Raw genomic sequence first — 26,102 nt, forward strand, 5'->3', positions numbered from 1 at the left:
AAAGTCACTATTCTCGTCAGTCTGTTGGTGCACTTAGTTCTTCTTAACTATGCATCGGAGTCTGATGGGGTTTTCAATTATCATTTAGAGAATTTCTTCCGGAAGGTTTACACATACATAATACATGGACATAATATTAATTGAAAGCAGAGAAAAGTCGAGTAACGCCGGGTACACGTCAGCTAGTAATACTAATAATAGTTCATGGCCCTTCTCCCTTGTTTCTAATATCTATAATTTAACTTGTTTATTTTTTTTTGTTTGAAAGAAAACATAACTTATTTATGTGAATTTCAGATATCTCTTTGCTCTTTTGATAAAAGAACCCTGAAATGTTCCACCCACCACTGAATGAGTTTTGATTTAAATAATGAAAAAGGGACTAAGAGGCATTCAAAATGTATTAAGTAATGAGATGGTATTGCAAACATAAATCATTTGTTTAGCAAATAAACAACTACAAAAGAAAAAATAATTTCAATAACTACAAAAACGAATTTGTTCTTATATTGTTCTTATTTATTAGATATTAAACAGTACATAATAATATAATTGATAGATACATTAAGGATGGGGTGCTTCAAACACCATCACATTTGATAACCACATCAAATCGGTGTTCAACGCCATTTTGATTTTTTTACATTTGAATGCTCCACGTTAAGCACTGATGATTCATAGTCCGTTACTAATTTTGATCAAAATGTGAATAGCTAACAAGCATAACAACATGGCCGCTTTGTTTGCCAGCTGATTGTAATTTGATCACAAGTTAAAACAAGTTGAGAATCTAAGGTTAGGGTGTGTTGCAGAAATTCAAATGTAATATCGTCATCAAATGGCCAATCAGGACCATTTTGATTTTCTTGTCCCTGTTAAACGGCCAGTTTAGCTCCATTTCAGCTGTCTACCAAAATTTTGATCAGCTGATTGCTGTATATGACAGTAGTGATTTTCTGTTGATCAAAAATTGTTCAAAGGTTGAAACTGAGATAGATCGGCGATTAACAGGGACCTTTAAAATGTCAAGAAAACAATATTGCGCTGATTGGCCATATGATAACAATGATACATCTGAATTTCTGTTAAACTCTCCAATCTGAATGGTGCTGATTGTCAATTTGATGGTCGTACGGAATTACATCCTGAAGTGAAGCTTGCCCGCCTTTGTGACGTACTTGACACCCTTGAATGGTTTGTATTTCTCGCCATACATGTCGAGGCGGTTGACGCGCAGGCCGCTGACGGCCAACTGTTGGATGTTGAAGTGGACGTTGATGGTCGGATTGCAGCCACTGGTGTCTGCGCCCGACACCACTGCCACCTGGTGGGAAAAAGTCAAACATAAATGCTACATATAAATATCGTCCATTTTTTGTTTTACACACAACAGAGGATTAACATTTCAAATATCACAAATAAAAACAAACTGTCCAATAACGGTGTACAAAAATATTCAAACATATATATATTTATGTATGTAAAACAACATCAACAAAAACAAAAAACAAGAGATTAAGGTAAGTGGTCATGTTCAGTTAAAACAAAACGCCTTGAGGAAAATAATTTCCCTCAGGGCCTATGTTATCTATGGGGATACTGTGTGGAGGGTGGTTTTGAGGAGAGGAAGGAGTGAACATGGTTCTTGAAGAGACCCATGTTGTACGAGGGAGGAAACACAGAGGACGGCAAATCATTCCACAGCCGAGCTGTTGAACTCGAGAACGAGTTGTAGAAGCAACCCGTTCTCATGTGACAAATGTCAACCGTGTACATATGTTAGGCGCGCGTTTGGCGTCTGCTTTCATCCTTCCTCTGCCAGTTCCATGCCTCACTGCCATACATCAGGGTTGGTACTAGCATTCCATTGTATACTGCTAGTCTTGTTTCCTTTGACAACTACTCGTGAAGACGCTAGAAAATAATACTTACAGAGCCCCTTATATTTGGCAGTTTGGTTACATCAATCCTGCCAATCTCCCACTCCAAGACCTTGGTGACAGGGTCAAATGAGTATTTGCCCTGGTTTGTGATGAGGGAGCAGTTTAGCACGCACTTTGGCATCGCAATCTCCAGGAAAACACCTGCAAAAACAACCAAAAAGATTTGTAACATATAGAAAGTGTGAGTGATTTTTGCGCATAAACTAATTAAAGTAAAAAAATATTAAATGTCAAGTTGAGTGACTTTGTCTATGCAATAAAACAAATATTAAATAGTGATTGCCACCATCAATTTTTCATCAAGCATAATTAAAGAGGGGCATTTGTGAACTTACTAAAATAGTGATGTCTAGCACACGTAGCAAAACCCCAATAATTTCGGAAGATAAATTGAACATGGATAAGATTATTGAATACATTGATAAAAAATTTGAAACCCTGAAAAAAGATATATTTACAAAAATTGATTTACAAACTACAGAAACTACAAAAAGTATTGATTTTATCAGTGCTCAATACGATGAGATGTTAAAAAAAATTGAGGTCTCAAATAATTTAAATCGAGCGATTCAAACAGATTTTGAAAATATAAAAAAAGACCAAATGGAAAAAAATATGATTATTAAAAAACTTGAAATCCGACTTTCTGATTTGGAAACGTTATCAAAATCTAATAGTTTGGAAATAGCAGGAATTCCACAACAAAACCGCGAACAACCTGTGGAAATTGTTAAAAAAGTTGCTGCCGCAGCAGGAATCCACCTCTTACACACTGATATAACTGACGTCACGAGAGTCTCAGACAGACGAAATGAAGCCCCTCCTAAACTTCTTGTGACCTTTTCCGATAAAAGAAAAAGAGATTCCCTCCTTGATAAGAAAAAGGAAATAAATTATAATGAAATCAAGGATCTGGCGACATCTCGAATCTTCATCGGGGAAGAATTAAGCCCGTATCATAAAGAAATCCTATGGAAAACAAAACAATTATCAAAAGAAAAAAATTACCAATATGTATGGTACAAACAGGGTAAAGTTATGATACGCAAAAAACAAGATGATAAAATTATCTACATTAAGCACCTTGATGATATGGTGAAAATAATTTAGTGAATAATATGAACAACATTACTTAATCCACTTAATAATTTAAATTGAGAAAATGAATAACGCACTAACAACAAACATACCAAACATATCATCCATAAACAATAATTTTAACATAATGCACCAGAATATTAGAAGTATCAATAAAAACTTTGATGAACTACAAATATTGATGAAAAGCTTAAATTTAAAATGGGATATTATTATTCTTACTGAATGTTGGCTAACTGATAAATACTACCCCCTACAAATTGGGAATTATGTCCCTTACTCTACAATAATGAACAACACAAAAAATGATGGTGTCATCGTATATATTAAAGAAGATATAGAAGCTGATGTCAGAGAGATCTGTATCAATAATGCAAACTGTCTAAGTATATCAATCGGTAATGACACAACAATACTCGCAATTTATAGATCTCCTTCTACACAAAATCTAGAACCATTCCTCAACTCCTTATCTAATCAACTAAGTCTACTAAAAAGAACTAAAGATGTATTTATCATCGGTGATATAAATATTGATATTCTTGAAAATGGCCATCCAAAAAAATTTGATTATATGCAAACACTAGCATACCATGGATATAAAAGCCTAATTGATGAACCAACACGTGTATATAATGAAAGCAAAACTTGCATTGATCATATCTTTTGTAAAACTAATAGAAAAACTCAAGCCATTATTTGTACTACCACACTGACAGACCATTATACAATAATTCTATCTATTACAAAAAAAAATACATATGTAAACCAAAAAAAGAAATCACTCCTAACGAAATCTGAAACAAATTGGGAAAACGTCAAATGCGAGTTAACAGTGAATGACTGGACAAGCCTTCTGGAAAAAGATGATACTGATACTGCTTGGAGTTATTTTATAGAAGTTTTACAGAACATTATCCTATCAAACACCAAAACCATAGAAAAAAAGTTATCTCATAAAAATTTACACATTAAACCTTGGATTAGTCAGAATATTATAAACTCAATCAGAAAAAGAGATGAACTGCACAAAAAAGTCAAAAACAACCCTTATGATATCCTAACACTTCGATTCTACAAAAGATATCGTAATACATGTAAAAATGTAATACGTTATGCTAAAGAAACATTCTATAAAAACAAGATTGATGAATGTAATAATGATTCACGTAAACTCTGGCAGATCATAAATGAAATAACTAATGCTAAAGCCTCACATAATGACAATAGCATTAAGGAATTAAACATTGATGAGATTCCCACATCTTTTACAGAACACCCGGACAAACTTCTTGACTTTATAAACAACTATTTTTGCAATATAGGCTCAAACTTAGCAAATAAAATTAAACAAAATTCAATTAGTACTATCGAAAATACAGTGAGGATTGACGATGTAAATCAAGAAAACAGCCTCAATATTGTCAAGATAACAAGTGATGAAATAAAAAATATTATAGCCTCCCTAAATATAAATACTTCATCGGGAAATGAACTGATATCAAGCAAATCAATTAAATATCTACAAAATGAGTTAATCCACCCACTGACGTATCTTATAAATCTGTCAATATCAAATGGTATTTTTCCTGCTTGTCTTAAAATTGCTACGATCATTCCAATATATAAAAACGGTCCCAAAAATGATGTATCAAACTATCGACCAATTAGTATTTTAACTACACTATCAAAAATATTAGAAAAAGTTATAAAAAAACAAATGCTTACATTTTTGGATTCTAATAAAATATTATCATCTACGCAGTATGGTTTTAGGGAAAACCTGGGTACTGGTGACGCTATAGCTAATGTAACAAATACAATTATTAGAAAATTGGATGAAGGCAAAAAATGCCTAGCAGTTTTCATTGATCTTCAAAAAGCTTTCGATACCATTGACCACGAAATACTGTATTTAAAACTAAAAAAAAATGGAATAACCGAAACAACCCTAAACCTACTTAGAAGTTACTTAACGGGAAGAGAACAATTTGTACAAATTGGTAAAAGAAGGAGCAAAACTCTACCAATTAAGTACGGTGTCCCCCAGGGAAGCGTATTAGGACCTATACTATTTCTAATTTACATAAATGACCTTATGAATCTTCCCATCAAAGGAAACATAATGAGCTTTGCAGATGACACTGTAATTTTATTCCATGAACAAGATTGGACAAGCACATATAAGGAGGCTGAACATGGCCTAACTGTTCTTCAAAACTGGCTTAAAGCAAACTCCCTTACATTAAATGTGAATAAAACCAAATATTTAATTTTCTCCAAAAACAAAAGAGGACAACCAATGAATGAGCATATACTCAAACTACATGAATGTCAAAAAAAAATTCCTCAATGTTCCTGCTCGCTTATAACTCAAACCAAAAGCATAAAATATCTTGGTATTGAAATTGACGATAAACTACACTGGGATTCACACATTGATCGAACTTCAAAAAAGTTAACTAAACTCATCTACTTCTTCAAAAAATTACGGAACATTTTGTCAGCTAGGGATTTAAAGAGAGTTTACTATGCTTTATGCCACTCCAAATTGGAATATGGAATAATAGGATGGGGCTCAGCAGTATCAAAACATATAAAACAGCTGAAGGTAACTCAGAATTGCATCATAAAGACCATACTAAAGGTTCCCATAAGGACATCAACAACAGAAATTTTTAAACAATTTGACGTTCCAAGCATACAGAAAATCTATGCCAAAAACATTTTGGTACAACACCTCAAAAATAATTCTCAGGAAAACACCTCACATACTCATAATACCAGAGCCAAACAAACAGAGATACTAACTATACCAAAGTGTAACTCTACCTTTGGACAAAGAAGCTCTGAATTTTTAGCAGTAAAGGTATATAACAAACTCCCACTTAGTATCAAACAAATCAAAACAAAAAACAACTGCATTAAGAACATTAAATCTTGGCTTAAGGAATTACCGGAAAAAGAACTTACTAGCATATTTAAAACATCGTCGTAGAAGTTTCTGGAAACCCTTACCCAAAACATGAAGTCGAACCATAGAAGTCGCTGAAAAATTATTCAAAACCTAGTCCCCCTCAGCACAGGATCTCCTAGTGAGGAGGACTATAAAAATCTATATCAATTAATCATATAAATATATATATAATTCTTATAAAAATGTTTAAAAAAATGTAATATAGTAACTAAATTAAAAAAAAAAAAAAAAAAAAAAAAAGATTCTGAGACAATTTCCCCAGAATAGCTAGTTATAAGAGGGTAGTCTGAAAAGTTTCTATCCTCAACGTGAAGATAGCAGCACTTGTCAGCAAAAGTTGAGGAATTTGTTTGCGCATGCTTAGTAAGGAACTCACCAAAATTTCAGCCATTTTGGTCGCGCAGTTGTTGTTTGACAGTCATTTTAGTGAGTTGGTGCAAGTGTTTTTGTGAAAATGGACAAAATCGAGTATTAAGCTGTCATTAAATATTTGTTTTTGAAAGGCGATACGCCTACGCAAATTAAAAACGACTTGGAAGATGTGTACGGAGACTCTGCACCAAAAACTGCAACCACTGACGATAACATTGCTCAAGTTCACCAAATGGTGCTAGAGAACCGTTGAATTAAGGTTAGAGAGATAGCAGAGGCTACGAGCATATCTAAACAACGTGTTTGTCACATATTGATTGAAAATTTAGGGATGAGAAAGCTGACCGCGTGCTGGGTGCCGCGATTGCTCACTCTGGACCAAAAACATGTTCAGATGAACATTTGCAAAACTCTGTTGGCGCAGTTTAGGCACAATAAATCAGAGTTTTTGCGCCGATTAATTACAGTAGATGAAACTTTTATACACCATTACACCCCAGAAACAAAAACACGGTCAAAAACAGTGGACTGCGAAAGAATCGGCTCCAAAAAAGGCAAAGCTGTTTCTTCGGCCGGGAAAGTAATGGTAACTGTTTTCTGGGATAGTCATGGAGTTATCTTAATGGATTATCTTGAAAGGGGAAAAACTATTACAGGAACATACTAAGCGACATTACTTAATAAGCCGAAAGCAGAAATTGAGGAAAAACGTCCGCATTTGCAGAAGAAAAGAAGAATTTTGTTTCAGCAAAACAATGCGCCATCTCACACCTCAGCGGTTGCCATTGCTAAAATCCACGAATTATGGTTTTATCCACGAACTGCTTGACCACCGTTTTCAATCCACCAGATATAGCTCCAAGCGAATTTTTTTTGTTAACTCGACTAAAAGTTGAGCTCGGAGGACAGAGAATGAAGAGGGCAAACCTTATTACCTTCGTAAAAAAACTATTTTGCAGAAAAAGACAAACTATTTTTTGAAAAAAAAATAAATTTGAAAAAAAAAATGTTATTTCTTTGTTAGGTTGGAATATTTTCAAACTACCCTCGTATAACTGATTTTTTTAACATGTCGAGATAAACGATTTTTTAATATTATCGTTAAGGATATGCTGGTAAACTTCTGTCGAATACCAATAAATGTCGCTAATGTTCCTCTCATGGAATATGCTAGATATCATTGTAGACATATTGAATCATGCGGCACTTTTTGACACATGTACGTGTGAAACTTCATGGATCACATATACGACTGGTGCATAGATAATGTTAATAAAATAAAAATGGTTAGTTACCTTCCAAAGTGCGGCCGAGTGTCTGCTTGGGTCCCACCGTGATGTCCAGCTTGCCCTGGTCTCCGGCCGCCCTCAGGGTCAGGCTGTGCCGCACGTAGATGGGAATGCCCGACATGCCCTGTGAGGAGATGTGGTACGAGAGAAGCCGGAAGTTTCCGTCCGGAGGGATGAATGAGAGAATTCTTTCTGACTGAAAATAAACAGAATAAACAATGTGTGGTGTATTGCTATAGAACTACTACCATTGAAAAGATTGCAACCAATGAATTCTTTCAAACTCTTGAAAATTGAATTAATCATTACTAGGAAGATATCTTTAAGTGGTATAAAACAAAGACACTATCCGCATCTGTTTGTTTGTGTGCTCAGTTCTTCTAAACTACGCAACGGATTTTGATAGGGTTTTCACTATCATTTAGAGAATTTCTTACGTAAGCTTTATATTTTATGCTATATTTATATTTATCTCTACTTTGGAAAAATCGATGTTTTGTAATTAAGTCGTAGACAAAATATTTTCGGGCGCTTACATTGCTAACGCTGGCTAAACCTTATGAGATACATCAAAACAATATACTACGGAATTGTATATCTTAAACATACCTACAGAAAAGTCCGCAATGGTATATGTCTATCTCATATGGTTAACAGATTATCTATTTATATGTTACATGTTTATATTTTCTCTTTCCTATATTATGTTAACTCAATTTTAACTGCATTGCAAGAACAATCTGAGTTTTATTTACAATTGAACTATCACACGATGATTTTAATATTTACACTAAAAAATGGCCTGAAGCCTCTTTAACCTCTCAGACAAAGACATTTATATACTATGTGTTCCTTTGAAAACTGTCAAAACGTGATAATTTTTGTGTTATTTACGAGTTTTGCTAAAAGCATCATAACTCACGTCTTGGGAAACGTAGCGTCATTCTAAAAAATGTTTTGGAAAGATTATGAAATCCACTATTGCATTGTGTTGTTATAAGTAAATATTTGCGTTTCTAAATATATATTTTATGAAAACGTCAATAATATGTAAGAATCGATAACCATTATTTCAAAGCCGTGAAAAATGTACTTTTTTCTGAGTATCATAAAGAAATAACACTTTATATATTGAAGAAATATAATTAAAAACTTTTAGTCACCTCAAAATATTAACCGTCCAAACTAAAATATTTTTAATAAACTATTTAGAAACGCAATAAATTATGAACGAACAAGATGACAGATACAATCGGCTTAGATAATGCAGTTCTACGTTCCATAGATATTGTTGAATACAGACGCGTAGCGTTATTCATTATCGATACTCTGTTTTTTAAATCATGGCAATCCGTATACTAGTGATGGAAATAAATCGATTTTTGTAAAATCTCGCGCGTTTACGTGAAAAGACGTTCTAATGTCTTGACCGCTATTATCATATTTACGTCTTTTGACGTTCTAATGTTCTGAGTGGTTAATAACCTGAATGACTTGCTTGATCTGCGGTTATAACAGAAGATGACATATTCTAGGAAGCACATCTTATTTATTAAAATACGACTTGATGAATTCAAATAATAACAGAAAATGATTTTACCCTGTGAGCTATGAGCAGATCTCTGTTTTATCATTAACCAAAATATGTACACTGATTTAGTTAAAAACCTTGTAAATCAATAGCTTAAGAATTACACCAACAGAGGGCAGCAGTTAATCTTAACAATTCGTCACCCCTTTTGGATAGGGTTCTTACTTTAGGACTAACAACATTGTTTTAAGATATAGGTGTCAGAGTTTGCCAAGACGATTTCTCATAATCTATTTACTGAATTTTAATTTTTAGATTGAATCTTGTGTGTTATAACATATTTTAAAGGAAAATATTTAAATATGACATATTTTAGAACATACTTTAATGTGCAGACAGAACTATATGCAACTGGCTATGGCATAAGTATTCTTTGCATAAGGTTCTAACTACATTTCCCTAATGACATTCCAAGATAGGGTCGTTATGAGTTGCCCATATCCTACATTAATCAAGCATCCCTACGACTACAAAGCATAGAGGACACACCACCACATCGATCACGCAGCAATATAGTGTAAAACATGCCTTGGTCACGTGCAACTAGAAGAATCACCTTATATGTTGATCGACGATGTAGAAGGGATAAGCGCTAATGCAAAAATCATGCCCGTAAAAGGAATGATTAATTATGGATGAGAAAATATATTAATCTAAAATACTGTACACAAGATTGAACTTAAAAATTAGAAAATGTTAAATAGATTATCAGAACATGGTAAGGCGAAGTTAGAACCTCATCAAACTAAAGTCACGAACTAAAATGCGCCTCGTAAAAATGTTAGAACCTTGAAAAATATATGATTAAATAGAAATGGTTTTGCATTCAACACAGGCTTGTCCTAGTGAGGTTAAAAATTCGAACTTTAAAAAAAGATACAATGTAAAGAAACTTAACCACTCAGAACATTAGAACGTCAAAAGACGTAAATATGATAATAGCGGTCAAGACATTAGAAGGTCTTTTCACGTAAACGCGCGAGATTTTACAAAAATCGATTTATTTCCATCACTAGTATACGGATTGCCATGATTTAAAAAACAGAGTATCTATAATGAATAACGCTACGCGTCTGTATTCAAGAATATCTATGGAATGTAGAGGTGCATTATCTAAGTCGATTGGATTGTCATCTTGTTCGTTCATAATTTATTGCGTTTCTAAATAATTTATTAAAAATATTTTAGTTTGGACGGTTAATATTTTGAGGTGACTAATAGTTTTTAATTATATTTCTTCAATATATAAAGTGTTATTTCTTTATGATACTCAGAAAAAAGTACATTTTTCACAGCTTTGAAATAATGGTCAGCGATTTTTACATATTTTTGACGTTTTCAGAAAATGTATATTTAGAAACGCAAATATTTACGTATAACAATACAATACGATAGTGAATTTCATAATCTTTCCAAAACATCTTTTAGAATGAGGCTACGTTTCCCAAAACGTGAGTTATGAAGCTTTTAACAAAACTCGTAAATATCACAAAAATTTTCACGTTTTGACAGATCGCAAAGGAACACAAAGTAAATAATAGTCTTTGTCCGAGAGGTTAAATAAATTCAAAGATCATTATTGAAAGTGTCAACTGAGGTGACAAATTATTTTCAATGTAATATTTCAAAAAAAGTTGTACAGCATTATATTTTAAAGACCTCTGTGCGTTTAAATAAATAAATAAGTTACTAGTAGTAAAAATCACGATCATGCGAACTCTGGAACATAACAGACAAATTTACATTCAAATGAAATGCAAAATGGTTGAGTTAAAACAGGACTTTGCTACGCTGGGTCAATTATTACCTTCCACCGCTTGAATCTGACGCACGGATGAAAGGAGACATCGTCAAACAGTCTGGGGTTCATGAAAGACAAGGTCAGATCTGGCATTCCACTCAGTTTAATGCAGCAGTCAATCTATAAAGAAATGAAGCATTATTAATCATTAAACGATGAGATTGACAAAAAAGTGAACACTTCAGGAAAATCAATTTAACCAAGGACTGAAAGCAGTACTTGTAATACGATGCTGTGTGGAGGGTCTCTTTAAAGTGAGGAATGAGTTATTTTGAATCTTAACCTCTAAAGAGAGTGAGTTTTTGAGAGAACAAAGTGTTCAAAAGAGTGGAATTAGTTTTACATCAAAATTTTTTTAATTGTATTGATAGTAAATATAACTACGTAACTAACTCACTGTTACGCCGTTTCCGCAGGGGTAGGCAAAGAGGACCGACCGCCAAACAACTCAGTCTTGACACACACTCCTTGCCTGATTCACGTTCATACATACTCTTCTATTATTCTGACTCTTGACATAGCCTGACTCAAGTATCTGATTCGCTTGAGCTTGCCATGTTCTTGTCTGGCGTCCCTGACTTCTGCTACCATTCACATTTGCGTCATGTATCTTCTATTATTCTGACTCTTGACATACACAGCCTGACTCAAGTATCTGATTCACTTGATCGTGCCATGTCTTGCTCGGGCATCCCCGACTTCTAATAGTAAATATGCATTATAAAAAATCTAATTTTGATCAAAAAATATATATTATATACATAATATCAAAACAACAGAATTATTCAGATATTAATACTAAAAAAAAATAAGTATATTAGTGTTAAAAATTTACGTTATTAATAGGAGAATTTCTACAAAAACATGTACATACTCCTTTACCATATTTTTTTTGGACGTACACAGTACAGCCATACACTTCTGAAGGTTAAAGAGGCTTTATAGTGTTAAGGGCCTAGTAAAAGGTAGGAATTACAAGAGTTCCATTTTCAAACTATTGAACCGGGTTCATGGGGTGAAGTGTGTTCAGGATGCGGCAGCCCACCAGCTGCGTGGCGTGCCAGATCGGGAGAGGCCGGTTTGGGGAGACCCTTTGACCTCTCCAACTGGTCTCTCGACCCATCGCCTGTCGCCGCAGTGGGAGGGATATATTCATTTGTCTGTCAATCCTGAACACACTGATCTCTATATTCCTACCCTTTTCCTTCCCAGAACTTCCTCTCCTTCCTTTCCTCTAAAAGACCCTACACAGAGCATCCTTAAAGATGACATATGCCCTGAGGGAAATTGTTTTCCTCAGGGCCTTCTGTGTGGGGCTAATGTATAAAAAAAAAACAAAAATTAGTACATTGACGGCATCCATGATCGCTTGGTTACGATTGTCAACTACAAATCCACAAGTCAAGTGTTAAAAACTCGACATGCGCAAGTATATTTTATTTGTGGTATGTGGTATACTTGTGGCACTTTCTAAAGTGGTAGACACTCTCAGTTTCGCCCTGGTGAAGGACCACAATTCAGAATTGAATAGCTTGAAATGGCTTTAGCTGTGTTTGGTGACCAGATCTGAATAGCCAGAAGCTTCCCCACTTCCCCTTTTCATCAGCCTCACAATGTACCCCCAAATGGAGATGTCATATCCACACTCATCCAGACGGTACAGAACAGTTGGGAATCTTGAGCGGCACTCACATAAAAAATAAAATATAAAGTAATAAAGATGACCCATGCTCATGTGACAAACTTCAACCATTTAAAGATGTTGATCAAACGTTTGCACATCTCCCAATTGTGCATGGATGTTGATGATGTTAATTCAACATTGAATAACCTGTTGATTGAATTCCAATAATTACAATCGGATATTTATCAAACAGATTGTCTGTTTTCACACAGAGTGAAGGATTTTTCTCTATTTCTTGCTACACCGTATTTCCATAATTAAAGAATTATTGCTCTGCTTACATATCCCTGAATCTCTGCAAACACCGTGGCGCCACTCTTGTCGATGATGGCGTCAACCTCCTCGATGACATCGAAGTACGCCTCATTGCTGGTGTACTTCACACCCGTCCTTCTCCAGGGCACGTTGGACAGCTGGCCCGATGGTAGGGTTCCAGAAAGACTGGAAATGAACACAACATATATTTGCAGTGGTACGGGAGAATGATATTCATCAATAATGGTTCATGGCTCATCTCCCACAGATATCTAAACTGATAGACTTGCCCTTACATGAAATCTGGGTATCATATCGACAAGCTGGAGGCAAACCACATGACAATATTTTTGGCACCAGGAGGGTTCGAGAATGCTTTGAATCAACTCTGACATCAGTCGTATGTTGAACGCCAAAGAGCACACATTAAAATAACCAGTCCCTGCAAGTAAAGTTTGCTAAAGTATTTTTTTTTTTTTTTTTTTATTTACTTCATTTATTTTCATTTCTTTACACATATTATACATATTAATAGATAGTATAAAATAACATAATATATAATACCAAATAGTTTACAAAAGAAATGAAAACCCACTAAGGCACTGACTGCCTGAGTGTGGGTAATATAAAACGATTACTATATTTCAAGTACCTAAAGTATAATATACATTAGTAGAAAAAGTTTTTTTTGTTTATAGTTATTATAAAAAGTAAAGAGAAAAACATCATGTACAATAATTTATAAAGTTTCAGCAAGTGAGTTGTAGAAAGGATAAATAAATTTATAGTAAAAGCGTTTCAATATCTGCGTCAATCAGCCATAATTTTACCTCTTTAATATATTCTATCTTTTTATTTATCATTTGAGTTTGTAGTGGTAGAAGGTTAAATGTACGAGGACCAATGAAACTGCTATGCGTCTGCATTAATTTAGTATTGGTTTGGGGGGTGTAAAATATATTATTTGTTCTTTTGCTCATTCTGTTTTCATTTATTTTGAAATTGTTTTTGTTTTTAAATAGATATTTCATAGTTTGTAATATAAATAATTTACGAATGTTAAATAATTTAGATTCCTTGTATAATAGGTCGGTCGAAAATGTTTTATTTTTGTTATATATGACTTTAATTATGTGCTTTTGAATTATTTGTAGAGGCTTAATAAATGTATCAGGTGCACCACCCCATCCTATTATGCCATAAGTGATTGCAGATTGCACCAGGGAGAAGTAGATCATTTTCAATTTTTCAGCGTTTAAAATTTCCTTGAGTCTTTAAAATATGTAGCTTAGATATCTTAGTTTTGAAGTGGTTTGATTAATATGAGATTTCCAATTAAGATTAATATCTATTGATACTCCTAAATATTTTATATTTTTGACATTAGCGAGTTCGTTGCACAGGAAGCACATTTCTTGATTGCAAGTTGTATTATGGATTCTAATTTTAAGGTTGTCTTTTGGTTTGTTTTTGATGTTTTTATAAAAAGGTAAGTAAAATGTTTTGCTGTAGTTAAGACAAGTTTGTTGTATTTTAACCATTTTGAAACAAGTGAAATACATACAGTTGCATTCGAAAAAGTTTCTGTCCAATTATTACCATCCACTATTATTGCCGTGTCATCGGCGTAAGAAACAATTTTACCAGGGATTACAAAATTACATAAATCATTAATATAAATTAAGAATAAAATCGGGCCAAGAACAGTTCCCTGCGGAACTCCGTTTTTTATCTGTGTTTCTGAACTATAATTATTCCCAATTTTTGTTTTTTGTGTTCTGTCTTTAAGATAGTTTGATAGTAATTTTAGTGTGTGTTTTTTGAAGCCCAGTTGAGTTATTTTTTTAATGAGTAAATTATGATTAACGGTGTCGAAAGCTTTTCTCAAATCTAGGAATATGGCAACACATTTCTTTTTTTTATCGATAGATGTATAAATATTTTTTGTCAATTCATATATGGCATCCTCAGTGCTTAGATCTTTACGAAAGCCGTATTGGTTTTTCGATAGAATTTTATATTTTTCTAAGTGTTCAATGACTCTAAATTTGATGCATTTTTCGAATATTTTTGATAGGTTTGAAACAAGGGATATTGGTCTGTAATTGTCTAATTTATGCGTATCCCCAGATTTATGAATAGGTATTATAGTGGAGATTTTAAACTGTTCTGGAAAATGACCATCTTTGAGGCATATATCAAAGATATGTTGTAATGGCGTTAATACATGTTGTTTTATTTTTTTTAATGTATCACATGATAGGCCATCATTTCCCTTAGAGTTGGATGGTTTTAGGTTATCAATATATTTTTCAATTTCATTAAATGTAATAGGAGAAAAATATTCTATTGAGTTAATTGAATCGTTATTAGAGTCTAATAGAGGAGATGTCTCCATATAATCATGATTAACATTAATGCCGGAAGATTGAAGTACCTCGTCTACTATATTTGTAAAGAAGTTATTAAAACATTTTGCAATGGTCGATTTGTTAGTTATTATTTCATTATTTATTTTAACCTCATTTACAATATTTGAAGACATAATTTTTTTGTTGGCAATTTCATTTATAATATTCCAAGTTTTTTTAGTATTATTTTTAGCATTTTCAATTTGTTCACAATAGTATTTCTTTTTGCAGTTTCGTATCAGTCTATTTAGTAAGTTTCGGTACATTAGATATTTTGTTTTCAGGTAAGGCATTGTTCTGAGATTATTATTTTGGCAATCCATTTGATATTTTATCATTTCTCTATATAATTTATCCCTTTGTTTAATTGATATAATTAATCCAACTGTAATCCAAGGTTTAATTTTTTTTATATTTTCTGTTAGTGACAACTATTTTACTTTCACTTTTTAGAATATACTCTCTAAGAGTATTATAGAAATTCTCTAATGCTAAATGTGGATTTTCTATTGATATTACATTTTCCCAGTTTTCTGACTGAAGTAAAGAGTTTAGAGTTTTATAATCAATGTCTACTTTTTCTAGAGTTACAGAATTTTGGTTTAGAGGTGTATTTTTGAAATGGTGTCCATAAAAGGTCGGGTAATGATCTGTGATATTAGTTTCAAGAATTGAAGAGATAATATTGGTCGCCTTGTGCGACTTGACAAATATGTGGTCTAAACATGCAGAGTTACTTAAGGTTACTCTAGTTGGTGAGCTAATATATGACGTATATCCAGAGCTTGCTAAACAATCTAGATACTCATTTTGACAATTTACATTTATATTGTTATCATTAATATTTATATTAATGTCACCTGTCAAAATGGAAAAAGTAAAATTGTTTCTGTCAAGATTTCTAACAAAAGATTTTAGTTCTTTTACAAATAAAAAATCATTTAATGATGGGGATCTGTATATGGCTAGTACGTGATATTTATAGTTGTTTTGAAAAAAGGTTAATTTTATTGCATTGGCTGACTTAAATTCAATAAATTCAGTGGCAACATTTTTCAGAGTATTATGAAAGAAGACAGTGACTCCATCATGACCAGTATGCTTACAGGCAGAGGAAATTGTGGTATATTCTGATAAGTTATATGGAATAACGTCTTTCATTTGTGTTTCAGTCAAAACAATTAAGCTTGGAGAAAAATCTAGGTTATTAATAAGGATACAGAGCTCATCGAAGTGTTTCCTTAAACTTCTAATATTCATCTTTAAAATAGAGAAATTAACATTTTTAAAAAGTAGATTTAGTTCATTTGGGTTTGTACATTTATAATTTTCATGTATATGGTTTTCTTCAGCCATGTTAAAGGTTGATTGGTGTTTGCTATGTGGTGTTATTATTATTTATTCGGAGGGGATGTCTTCTGTGCTGTTTATTTGTATGATGGGAGATTTTTCATTTTTTCTCATCCAAATTTTTCCGTTCTTTGCCCAAATAAATTTGTACCCAAGCCTTGAAGATTTAGCAAGGTAAAGTAGATGTTTATTGTATTGGGTCAGTTGTTCGTTAATATATATTGTGTTGTTTTCTTCAAAATTTATGTTTTTTGCACATAAAATACCATATTTCTTTTTATGTGTTATGATTACGTCTTTACTATCTTTGTTTTGTAGACAAACTACAATGGGAGGATTTTTGTTCGGGTTTTTATTTTTGCTTCTGAAAATATTTGCCACTTTAATATTTTCTTTATCACATTTGAGTGTTTCCAATATATTATTAAATACTTTTGTGATATTTTCATTTTCCTTCAAAGGAACACCCTGTATTTCGACGTTATTTTGTTTTTCATTTTGCTCCATTTTATTAATATGTAGTTTTATTTCTTTATTTTCTGCTTGAAGTTGTTTAATCAATAATTCTTTGCTTTTGTTTTTTTCTTCATATTCGTCTAGTTTCTCACAACAAAATTCGACGGACTTCTTAAGTTCTTTTATTTGTTCATTAAAAGATTTCATAAGTTGACTGGTTAATTCATTAAATTTTTTTTCAATGCATTTGATCATTTTATTAGTCATTGTGTCTTCTTCTTCCGAGTCGCTAGATGGCGCCTTTTTTTGAGGTTTCTTTTGCTTATTCATTTTGAAGAAAGGTTCGATGATCGGATATTTTAAATTTAAAAATAAAAATGTACGAATTTATTTATAAAATAACTTTTTCTTTGGGCTTCAGTAGGATTCGATCCGACTTCACCGGAATGTCTGCATAAACTCGTCCGGCTGTTTATACCACTGACCCACGAATGGCGCAAGGCGATGCGTGGATTTATCAGATTATAATAGGAACCGAGCAGCAAAGAAAATAAAAATAGTTGTTTATTGTTGTGTTCATTGATTGCTGTTAATTTTTTGATTTTTTTTTTAGAGAGATGAGTCCTATTTCACTGATTCAAAAACACTTCGTATGATAATTTAATTATTGTTAGCTAATTTTATATCAATAGAATTTGATGTATTTCGCTAGACAAATTTTAATCGTAGCTGGTAAAATACATTGAGCTGTCACTTTTTGATTGTTACTTCACTTTATCATTGGATCACAAATGTTTTTTAATGTTTCTCAGTACACAAGTCACTTTTGAGTTAAATTGAATTGAAATCCTTCACTGTAAACACTTCAAACACCGCAAAAACTTTTTACTTTCTATTTCATGGGTTAAAAATCATATATTTTTAATGTTAGTTCGGAGCGATTAAGATGCGTATATACTGTGTAAGGTACTTTTGTAATTTTACTTTAGCAAACTTTACTTGCAGTACAAGGACTATTCTGCACAGGATCTGAATGTTCGTTTTTAACCGAACCAACTAGCATAGACTCTAAAAATGAGGTGGGTAAATTATTAGGGGTGTAACAAAATATTCAATTTTGGAAACAAGTCCAAACTTTTGTTTAGCTGATTTGGAATTAGTTTTTTACGCAGTTATTGTAAAAAGGCCTAGTAATTCGTAAGTAGATTTTATTTTCATGGACTAAATAATGATATTACAATGCGAGTTGCCTGTATACTGTCAGATTCATTTATTCACAAATCACAGAAAAGTAGATTTTGCACACTTGGTTTGTTACAAGTACTTTTCAATTATCCACTAATTACATACGATAATTATGTACAAGAGGATGCTTACTTGGTCTTTCCAGTGATTGAGTTTGTGATGGAACGTAGGATGTTTGGTGGTTTGATGAGTTCTTTCAGGATATTGCTCTCAGTGGCCAATGGGAAACCATTGTCCAACATTTCATCCAATAACTGAAAATATAGCAATCCTGTACCGATTTTGAAATAAATTAAAAAATACTCATTACTCATACTTAACCATTTTATTTTTACACAAATTTACAGTTTTATTCCGAGATTGATGAAATCTTGCACACTTGATCATTAAAAGAAAGAAGAGAAAGGGGTGACTTGATTGAGACTTTCAAACTTTATTCTAGACATTATAATTGTCCTGGCATCCAAGAAATCTTCACCACGCCATGGACACTTCCCTTCTAATTTAAAGCTCGATTGGATTCTTATTTGGAGAGAAGAGAGGATCAACTTATTTTAAATTACAACTCAATTACTTATTGTGATATCGGATATAAGCACATCAGCAGAATGCAGCAAGATCCCTGTCTGAGTGAGATTTCTAAAAACTCTGCATAAAGATCGGGCAATGCCAGGGACTTTAACAAGTATTACAGTGTAATGTATAAAAGTAGTTTTTACCTCGTATACAATGACATAATTTTCTTTTATGATGCTCTCCGTGCAGTCTGAAAAATAATCCTGTTGAAAACAAATAATAAAATTAATAATAATACATTACTAAAATTTCCTATGCATCACACACATTGATGTATTATACTAGATTAGCCCTGTCTAGTAAAATTCATTTTAAAAATAATGTCACGTAGCGTACGTCAAAAATATGGATATGAACTTAACAACCCAACTCTGTTTAAACTCCTTGTACAAGCGTTGAAACTCGTCAGCGAAACCACGGAGAATTTGTTGTCAGAGGTGTTGTAATATGGACATAATTCAAATTTAAATATTTGGAACTGGGTTATTTTTGTGATTGAAAAAATGAACTTGCCCAGCATAGCTGAGAAGCAAAATAGCTTACTCTAGACCAACAAAAGGTAAAACGCAATGCACAGTGCCCATTTTGCATCGCGACACAGTGCGTGGGCCTTTTCATAAATATTCACGTGAACCAAACCAAAATTGTGTTGGGGTTATTTTTAAATGATTATGCCGTGTCTAGTCTTATTTAGTCTATGATCACAAACAATTTATTACATATTTAATTAACACATAAGAAATGCATTTGGCAATTACAAATGTTAATAACAATTAATACAGTTGTAAAGATTGTCTCAATGGGAGATTATTTTCATTAAGAATCAGTGGTTCTCTGCTAGCTAAGTCCTCCATCATTGCACAAACAATATATTCCGCTTATAATGATGGTAGTAGGAGATTTCCAAATATATTTCAGGTTATTTATAACATATTAAAGTAACATATTTATATATTAAGCAAGAGTAGTGAATGTACGGAACAATTCGCCATCAATAGGTTGATGTGCTCCCATAGCCGCTGTGCCCACATGATGCACAGATGGGGCCTTAAAGAGTCGGCGATGTGTGAATGTGGTGCGGTGCAGACCACCCAACATGTGGTCAACGAATGCCCGCTCCATTCGTTCCCCGGCGGGATTGATGAGGTTCAAATGGCGACGCCTGAGGCCCTAAAATGGCTCGCAGACCTAGATGTCCCCCTCTGACCCCCCCACCATTCTCTGTAGTTATTTAATAAGACTTTAAATATTGTATACGCATCGCCTTTTAAGCATTATTTTCTTTTTGTATATCTTACTCCTCCCATAAACACAAACTCCTGGAGCTCACCTTATGGAGTAATTCAATAATTATGAATTCTTTATTATTATAAAATGATTACCTGGAATGTGTCGACAACTCGGTGCAGGAACTCAATGACGAAGAGAGGCTGCACCTCCTGCTTGCAGACGGCCACGAGGCTCACTCCGCCGCGCTGGATGGACAGCAGGTAATGATGAGGGGCCGCTATGACAGGAGGGACATCCTGGAAATAAATTTTCACTTTTCTAAATTGCACGGCAAATCACAAGCTTTCCAGTCTTCCTTTTCTTCTTCGACCTGTCTTTAGCTACGTGTTACTAATACCCGGGATGGGTAATCGCAAAATGAGGTTTGAACTGTTACAAAACATTTATGCATTAGATTATTAAATGGTTCTTAAAAAAACTAAGCCTCTTAGTAATTTATTCTTTAGTTCAAATACAATGTATTATGTTAAAATAAATAGGTGATTTACATGTTTTGGACAACCTAAATATCCCGTTTTTATGAAATTCGATAAAGAGTCTAGTCTCCTTCAACAGAAACAATCTTCCCAATATACCTTCCATTGATACGCTTGGTGTAACTCTAAGTGACCAACTCAGGCACCAGCACATCGAAGCCAGAGTCATGTTAGCCGCTCAGAAGCTGGGAGTGCTGAACAGGGTCCACAGATACTTTAATAGTACACAACTGCTGACACTGTACACATCGCAAGTGCGCCCCACTGTTGAATTTGGCAGCCACCTCTGGTCTGGAGCCCCAAAATACATTTTAAAAAAAACTCTCGACTCTAAGCAAAAAACGGGCGGTTTGTTTGATAGATTCCCCTCTTTTAACAAAAGGATTGCATCCTTAGAGCACAGGCGTCAAGTGGGTATGCTGTCCCTGTTCTACCAGTATTTCAATGGAAGATGCTTTGAGGAACTACCATCATCGACCCCTTCGACACCAGTGCATAGTCAGGAAACACATGAGAATGGGTCGCTTCTACGACTCATTCTTGAGTTCAACAGCTCGGCTGAGAAACAATTTTCCGGCCTTTGTGTTTCCTCCATCCTACAACATGGGTCTTTTCAAGTCTTTTCAAGACCCATGTTCACTCCTTTCTCTCCTCAAAAAGACCCTCCACCCAGCGTCCCCAAACATGACATAGGCTCCGAGGGAAATTATTTTTCCTCAGGGCCTCCTGTGTGATGTTAAAAAAAGAAGAAAAAAAAGTTTCTCTATCTGCACAGACTGACTGAGCCACAGCAACGCATGGCGGGGTACAGCTAATTATTTATATAAAACATCAGTTTTTCTTACATTAGGATTAGCCCTCTGCGCCTCCAAGAAATAATCACACACCGATCTGGAAATCACACTCCTCCAATGTTTCTCCAGGAAAACATCTCTGAAACAAAATAATTACTTGTTTTAAACCATCTATATAATTAATATGTGTAATTTCCATAATCTGTGCCTTAGGGTGCCTAAAATTTTCGAATTCCGCTGCATGCAAAGGCTCTTTAAAAAAACAATGCTTGATTTCAACTTAAATATCTAATGGAAACAATTATTAAGTCGGCGGTTTAAGAAAACAAGCACAACACAGATTTTTAGGTTTAGTTTGGGTTATTTTAATAATTCATGCATATTTCCTAACCTTCAAATTTAAAAGATTGAGAAAAAATGGAACTTTAATGCATCTTTTACCATCTCCCACCACATAAATAGTTATGTCTTGTAGTAATTAAGTTGAAACCAAGTGCTATTTGTATATTTTTTGCATATGTTGCAAAATTCCACAGGTTTATCCTGAATTTCTTTACAAAGATAATATTACAGTTTTCATATTTCTTCAATGCATTTAGTTACTTCAACCCACTCATTTTTCCCTCCAATAATTCACCCGTTTAACCAACTGTCATGATTTTGTTTTGAGGTAAATGAATACTTTCAATAAGTACAGGGTTTTCCAATAAGAGGTGTTATTTTGAATAGCCCGCTATTTCGGTCGATGTTACTTTTGAAGCTGTCATTCTTTGACATTTGACAAGTAGAAACTACGCCATTAATAAAAATGGAACGATACACGCTTCAACAACGCATTGAAATTATTAAAATCCACTTGAATGAATCAAATGCAAATCATCTTGAGTGATGAGGCCCATTTCCACCTCAGTGGCTTCGTCAACAAGCAAAATTATCCCATCTGGGGCTCGGAAAACCCAAGAGTTATTGTCGAAAAGCCTCTCTATTCTCAACGTGTGACTGTTTGGTGCGGTTTATGGTCCGGCGGAGTCATTGGACCGTACTTTTTCTAAAATGAGGCTGGAGCAACAGTTACGGTGAATGGATTGCGCTATCGAGAGATGATTAATGATTTTTTTATGGCCGGAATTGGATGGTATTGATCTGGACAACGTTTACTTTCAACAAGACGGCGCTACGTGCCACACAAGCAACGAAACCATTGATATTTTACGATTGAATATCAAAATAACATATCTTATTGGAAAACCCTATATTTGTATAACCTTAATATTAGTATATGAGCACACCCATAGATGGCACTAGATTAGTATATTAGGTTAGCCGCTAGCCGTCAAGAATAACAGGATAATAAATAAGATGGCAATCTCAAGGTCAAGGTCCAGATTATTCCAATCGCCTTCTAGTTAAGATGTCAGCGCCCATTGTAAATTTATCACAATAAAGCTCAAAGTGTTTTATTGACCAAGAGAGTTTGTGAGAAAACCGCGGAGATACAAACAGTATTAATTTGTAACTAACCATTAATAAAGTTAAGCCTTCAGGCTAATTTCTTAGTTTAGGGAACAACTTGTATGGTCTAACAGAAATACTTGTATCTCCCTTAGAGCGGGAGCACACAGAGAGCGGTCAGGAGTTTCGAGTTCCGCGTTCATTAGAATGTACTGATACTATAACAACAACACACACAGCGGGCAGTCAGACCGCGGCGGTCAAGATGGTCTTAGAACGTCGCTTTCTAAGAGTTCTTTTCCCGCTGAGGCAGAGAACGCCGCGATGTCTGAGGTTACAAACACGGAAAAGTTAATTGAATTGGTTAGGGAAAGGAGTTTATTATACGATTTAAGTGTTGTAAATTATAAAAATATAGAATCGTTGTTCATCTTTAAGTAAATCCTGAAAAATACTAGTAAATTCACCTTGTTCTTCTCGGGTTGTGTTGATTGGGTGCACCCAATACTTCCTTTTCTTTTTAGAAGCTGCTAAGCTCCACAAGAGCAATAATTCTTCATCGGATGATGAACTTTCTAGTGACATGTTGCATATGCAAAGACCCAAACGAAACTAGAACGCGAGAATTTGAACGCCGCTTGTGTGCTTTGGAACTCTTAAACGGTCAACGGTCACTAGAACGCAGAACTCTGACCGCTCTCTGTGTGCTCCCGCTCTTACTGTTGTGATAAATATGATCTAAACAGTTTTAGAAAAAGAAAACACCACACTTTATATTCAAATCTATAAGTTAACCACAGTAGAATTAAAATGTGCACCTGTATGGATCCAAAGATTCCGACCGCAATTTGTAAAAAACTTAAAGAGACTTTATGAAGCGAGGTGATAAAAACGTTTGTAATACATTTGTCCAATAAAATAAGAGAGTTTTTTTATATTTTTTTGTAATCAGTATTTTTCAATACATTATTAATATTTTATTGCAAAGCTGAAATACTCCGATCTTCTGACAGAATACGCTTGAGGCCTGAGGAATTAAAGCTAAAAGTACTTTTGATAATTCTTCTAATATTCTTCTTCTTCAATGTGAAAGTTGTCAATTTCCATTAAATTAACATAAGAAAGGCAACATATTGTAGACATTTAACAATTTGTTTGTACGAAAATTATCTTTAATAAAGTGTGAAACAGTTAACTTTTGGATAATAAAGTGCCAAAAGTCATAAAACAAACAACAATATTGATAAAAAGTATAAATTTGTGTGTCAAACGTACATCATCTAACTTCTGAAAGTTAAATGCACCGTAAAAAGGCAACATTTTATCGTATTATTCCCAAATCGCATTCAAAATAAAATGATATACAGACAGGATGGGAACTGGCGTACCAAATTGCATACAAAAAACAACAATAATTTGACGTTTAAAATAATTGTTCATGGCTTACCCCGAAGAATTTATAATAAATAAGCTATGAATCATTTCGAATTATGGATTTGCTCAGCATTCGAAGCAAGCAATTCTAAATTAAATTTGTTATTTTCGCATTAGCTCCGGTAAGACATTTCAAATATTTGTGTAGTAAAATATCTAAAGTAGGAATGACTTTTCATGGATAATTTGTGTACAGAACTGTCAATATGACGTAGCAGCGAAGTATCAGTGTTGCCAGGTCCTCGCTTCCGCAATGATAAATATGTCTTTCAAATGTATATTAACTTTGACCCGTATAAAAAGGTCTACACAACTCTCTATTATTTCAAATTCATTTTAATAAAAGGGAACTCTTACCGGTTGTAGGCGTACACACTTTCTTATATTTTATCACGCAGATATAAACGCATGCTTAAACCTTCATTGTTGGGTTGCTATGGAGATTATACGCGGAATCTATTTTTAAATTACTTTTTTACGGAGAATAACGCAATAAAATTTTGTATGTTCAGTAGAGAATTATAAAAAAAAGTCTAGTTTTGTTTAGAGTTCGTATTCGATATGTATCTGATATCGTTACGAGTTAATAGTATATAATATTTTTTATCTTTATTTTAAACAACGTTGATAATTTAATCGTGATTTATTTTTGTTGTATTAAGCCGTGTTGTTACAATCTTCTTTAGCCAAAGTTTCCTACAGCGTTTTCGTGCCTGTCATCGGGGAAGATTAGTAATTGAAAAATATATTGTAATATTAAATAATGAAAATGATGTAAAAAATATGTATCTTTGTTAAAGCCAAGTAAACTATTTTCATTTAGTTAAAATTAAACACCTAAGTGAATTTAGAATATTATTAAAAAAAATAATAATAATATTTAAAGAGCATGGAGTATTAGAAAAATCAAAACGTAAAACTGCTTACTATAACACAGCAAAAAATAATAATTTCATAATCAATAATTATCGTCCATTAAAAAAAACTAACGCATTTAGAAAAAAATCAACTTTGTTCTTTCTTCATTTAAAGATTTTTAATTTTTTATCAAGATATTATTGACTGAGTGTAGCGAAATCCTGTTTTAACTCGAGCGTTTCGTCTGTCTGTAAATTTGATTGTACGTTCAGTTTTCGTTTCAAAGGGGTAGCCGTGTTGGATACTGCCTTTTATTTCGCCTGAGTTCGCATGAGCGTCGATCCTTCTGCGAGCTGTCAAATCGGAATAATCAATATTATGGTACCTACCTGCCTGAAAAACGTTTAAATAAATCGTTTTTGTCATTGAGATAGTTACATTTTTAGGACAATTTATATGATTCTTTATTTGGTATTTAAAAAAATAGGTTTTTCTTTATTAAAGATAAAATTAGAAACACAATTTTTTTTGGACGCAAGATCTACCATAACATTGCAAGCGTAATATTCTGACTAAAAAATTATGGTAACGACAGAAAATAATTTTTGATATTACTTAGTTGGATTATAATAATGTCATTTTCCGATTAGTTGAATGTACGGAGTAAAGGATTTTCCTCCGTGGTCGTGTGGCATAAAATAATAATAATAGTAATAATAAAAACGGTAATTTAGTATTAGTGGTCATATT

General features: G+C 33.5%; 1 protein-coding gene across 1 annotated transcript; it reads right to left on the reverse strand.

The window, feature by feature from the left end:
* Positions 1-497: 497 nt before the first annotated feature.
* On the reverse strand, positions 498-24,694 carry cm (AP-3 complex subunit carmine). Its single transcript, XM_089643291.1, has 10 exons — positions 24,508-24,694; positions 21,660-21,747; positions 20,431-20,574; positions 19,192-19,251; positions 18,605-18,726; positions 13,037-13,196; positions 11,078-11,191; positions 7,686-7,875; positions 1,933-2,084; positions 498-1,324 (listed from the first exon to the last, which is right to left on the reverse strand). The coding sequence occupies exons 1-10, from the start codon at positions 24,540-24,542 to the stop codon at positions 1,139-1,141; spliced, it is 1,251 nt and encodes a 416-aa protein (XP_089499417.1). The 5' UTR covers positions 24,543-24,694; the 3' UTR covers positions 498-1,138.
* Between the last annotated feature and the right edge of the window lie 1,408 nt (positions 24,695-26,102).

The sequence above is a fragment of the Hesperophylax consimilis genome, chromosome 19 (assembly GCF_061612785.1).
Source record: "Hesperophylax consimilis isolate HC1 chromosome 19, BYU_Hcon_1.0, whole genome shotgun sequence".
Classification (NCBI taxonomy): Eukaryota; Metazoa; Arthropoda; class Insecta; order Trichoptera; family Limnephilidae; genus Hesperophylax; species Hesperophylax consimilis.